General features: G+C 40.9%; 1 protein-coding gene across 1 annotated transcript in view; it reads left to right on the top strand.

The window, feature by feature from the left end:
- LOC109382226 (60S ribosomal protein L6-like) overlaps window positions 1–4,130 on the top strand; it is a gene marked incomplete at its 3' end in the record, with an annotated part of 15,016 nt that extends 10,886 nt beyond the window's left edge. The window contains exons 4-5 of the mRNA XM_019641572.1: window positions 3,427–3,570; window positions 4,116–4,130. Coding sequence (XP_019497117.1) covers window positions 3,427–3,570; window positions 4,116–4,130 — 159 coding nt within the window. The remainder of the gene's footprint in view (window positions 1–3,426; window positions 3,571–4,115) is intronic.

Raw genomic sequence — 4,130 nt, 5'->3', positions numbered from 1 at the left:
TTCTTAATCTATGTTTTTGCAGACGGAGAGTGCAAATTTTCAGGTCAGAATTGGAAATTCTGTGCAGCAAGACCTCTTGTGCCCAGAAGGGGGCGCTGGAGGACTTGGCATCTTCCGGAGCTCCTTGGTGCTGATTTCTCCAATGAGAGCTGCACTTAATACTGCTGTGTCTTTGGGCTTTTCATCAATGTGGAGGCTTGCCCCTTAGTTAGGGTAATTCAAAGCCTCCAAAGAGAGTTTCTCCCTCTTCGTTTTCAAATATCTCTTACATCCGATTTCTTTCCCCTGCTGCCTCATAGACCCACCCATGAGCAGAAAGACTCTTCCTTGAAAAGAAAAAAAAAAAGAAAGAAAAGAAAAAAGAACAGGACCTACCAGATCACTTGGAAAAAAGATTTTGAGTAGGTGTGTGTGTTTCCTCTTTGAGACTGTGATTAGTGAGATGGAAATAATCAATCTCCCCCACAGGTTCTGTCAGTGTGTGTGTCTATTTAGCAGAAGTGTGCGTGTGTTTTCTTCCCTTGGCGTTTTGAACATGGCTGCTTTATTTAAAGCTATTTCAAGCTCTATTAAGGCTTATCAAGGACCACTTATCTTCACGCAACACTCGCATTTTTGTGGGCGGGGTAAGGATTACAGACTCATTTTAGACAGTCAGCTGGTACAGAAAAGCCAGCCGAAGGGAGAGATACTGCAAAATCCCAGAGGGGCCCCCACTTGAGCCAAGGCCAGTGAATATCACGTCAGCTGGGGCGGCAGGGAGATGGTCTCCCTCAACAAGCTTGCTCTCTTGGGGAGGTGTCTCAAGGGAAAACTGAGGTCCTATCTCCTAAGAGCTATTCTTCCTGCTTTCTCATGCTTCCTCTTTGCTTCCAAGTTAGGGTTACCCAGCCAACACCTTCCATTCCTCCTTTTCCCATTCCGATCCCCTATTTTCTAACAGAAGTGTAGAAAGAACAATTTCAAAGAAGAGAAGTCATAAACCATAAACCTTTCCATTCTACGAGTCTATGAATGGATGTTTCCTGTGTGCAGTGTGTGTGTGTGTGTGTGTGTGTGTGTGTGTGTGTGTGTGTGTGTGTATTGTCTTGACTAAATTTGGATTCTCTATCTCCAGGCTTCCAGCATATAGAGTTCTTTTGACCAGGGACTTCCATTGTCTTGCTGATCTGTTCTAGAAATTCCCAGTAAATGGCCTTATCCAGAGGGGGTTCTATAAATATTAATTCATCAGCTGCCTCATCATGGCAGCCATGCAATCCTATGACTAATTAATTACTGTTGCTAAAATATTAAATAACTACTCATTATGCAGTCTAAAGACTTTCAGCCCTGGATATGTGCTGTTTTCACTAATTGGGTGAAAGACAATAGTTCCTGGGCATCTTGACTCCTGATCTTGAAATAAAAACAATAAGAGAAGAATTTTTCTCTGAGGTGCACCAAATGTCCATTTAGATCCCCAAATGTGAGCATTTAAAAATTGCAACGGTTGCCATTAGGTTTGGAAGTTGTGAGCAAAAGCAATGAAGAGATTTCTTTACAGCCAACGTAAGGAAGCTGGGATTATAGAATGAGACAGACATGAGTTCAAACGTGAGCTTTGATATTTACTGATTGTGAGACCTTGAGCAAAGTCTCACTGGTTGTGAGACCTTGAGCCTTGGTGTACCAGCCGAAAGTGGGGAACAATAATATTACCTCTCTTGGAGGATTGTGAGGATTTGATACAATGGCAATTCTTGTCACATTTGCCTGTTTCGTTGTTTTCATGGCACTGGTCTACTCTGAACTGCTGGACTTATTGTTACTTTGATTTTTGTCTGTCTCCCAACACTAGATTGTCAGCTCCTTGAGAGAAGATTTTTTCTACTTTGTTCAATCTGGTAACCCAACACCAAGAACAATATCTGTCACAGGGTAGGAATCGGGAAATGTTTGTTCAGTGAATAAGAGAAAAATAGCATTCTCCCTGTGGAACACTTTATACATATATCAGGCTAGCTGTCCAGGTCTTTGAGAGCAATTTTTTATATATTATTTCAAGTATTCAGATAGATCTCCATTCTATATACCTCCCAGGATTTGACACCTTATAGGGGCTTAACAAATGCTTGTAGAATAAATATCGTGAAAATGACATTAACAATCATTGTAAGGAGCATAAGATGGTTGCAACAGTGCAATGTATTATGAATTATTGATTTGGGAGGGAGGCAGTGCAGGATGGAGCCAGCTATGGGTTCAAGTCTCCATTCTGCCAATTCCTCACTTAATTTTGAGCCTCAGTCCCTTGGAAAATGGGGCTATTAATGAAGGGTGTTACGATGAATAGATGAATGGATGTACCCTGACTCCTATGTGCTCAATAGCTTTTATTTATTGCCTTTTTTCCCCAAAAAGTAATGCGTGTTCTAGNTTACTGTTTTAATCTTAAGTGGAGTTACTTTCCTGTCTTATGTTTCTTCCCTAAGGCAGGAATAAAGGTTTGCCGCACAGGGTGGTGGTGAGTTAAAGGATGCATAGAGCCTAGGGTTACTGCCAGTCCTGTAGAACGTAAACCACTAGAGCAGTGTTTGAACATTTGTCCACTAGGGCAGTATTTCTTGGCTTCTCTTGACCACACACAAGACATTTTCTTAAGGTTTGCTCTGTAAATTCCATTATGGAAATAGCCCCAGATTTATTACACCCTTCACAGTTGAAGTTTATTACTGCACCAGTGGGAAAATGGCACTTTGACTCCTTGTCACACAGGTTGTGTGAGCTGGTTTTTCTATCAGATGTTAATGTTTGGGGTAAAAGGAAGACTGTCCACTAAAACGATATGGTATTGTTAGAAATTGAGTATTGTTAGGTACTTATTATATCCTTAATAGTCCTTGTGTGGGGTCCTATTTTATGATAAATGAACTGGCAATGGAGATCTAAACTGGCTTTGTACAATTTGTTTTTCTTTGTGGATAAAATGGGAGGGATCCTGTTAATGCGAAGGATATGAGCACAATTTGAACTGGAAAATAAGTCATGCCTCCTTTATGACGTGCGAAATGTTTGTCAGACGTGTTTTTCTGGAGACTATAATTTACATTAAAGATCAGACCCCAGAAGAGCTTGAGAATCACTGTTACACAGCAGTGTATAGTACTAGCTTGCCATGTGATCCCTAAAGTTTGATTTAATCCCCAGCTTACAAAGGGAACTTGCTTGGTGCTTTCGGTCTTTGCTTCAACACACAGCTCCTTCAGTTAAATGGATTTCATGCTGTGTTTTGCATTTAAAGATAATAAAGTGTTGACCTTTTCCAAATTAAAAGTCTAATTAGAAGAGACAAAAATGCAATAGTGTAAATAAAGTGTTTGAAGTAAGTAAAAAGGCTGTAAATAGCAAAGGTGACAATAAGTTGGGCCTATGGACTCTCTGCAGCCTAGATACTATCCTACTGAAGATGTGCCTCGGAAGCTGCTGAGCCACGGCAAGAAACCCTTCAGTCAGCACGTGAGGAAACTCCGGGCCAGCATCACTCCCGGGACCATTCTCATCATCCTCACTGGGCGCCATAGAGGCAAGGTGAGCAGAGCACCTCGGCTTACGGAGCTTCTCAGGTGTCTGAGGTGCTTGATCATAATGATTGTGCATCCTGGGTAGGATTTCTTTACCTGTGTTAACTACAGTCTGCAGTGGGGAGGTCAGCAGCCCAGTCACTAGCATAACATGTTTGGCCCATAGTCTACAATAATTTATTACCATTTCCTGGAGTTTGTAATATTACTTGTTACAGGTGACTCAGATATCCCTGTACCCAAAAGTGTTTCTGTATTTGAGTTACTTCCTTCGGATAGGTTTGCAGGGATGGAATTATTGAGTTAAAAGGATTTTTGTTGTTGTTGTTAAAAGTAATGGATGCTCGTTAAAAACTAAAACACAAGCACACAAAAGTATTGTTCCTATCCTAGTGTTGCCCCATTAGTAGTTTGGTATAGTTGCTTCCAGAACTGCTGTGCATATGCATGCATAGAAAATATCTTTACCAAATTTAGAAACCTGTGATTTGATTGATTCAGAAGTCAGTTTCTGATCGCACAAACATCTAACCTTTTTGTTTAATTTTACAGAGGGTGGTTTTCCTG

Source organism: Hipposideros armiger, unplaced genomic scaffold (assembly GCF_001890085.2).
Source record: "Hipposideros armiger isolate ML-2016 unplaced genomic scaffold, ASM189008v1 scaffold_62, whole genome shotgun sequence".
Classification (NCBI taxonomy): Eukaryota; Metazoa; Chordata; class Mammalia; order Chiroptera; family Hipposideridae; genus Hipposideros; species Hipposideros armiger.
This window is presented reverse-complemented; position numbering and strand designations above follow the sequence as displayed.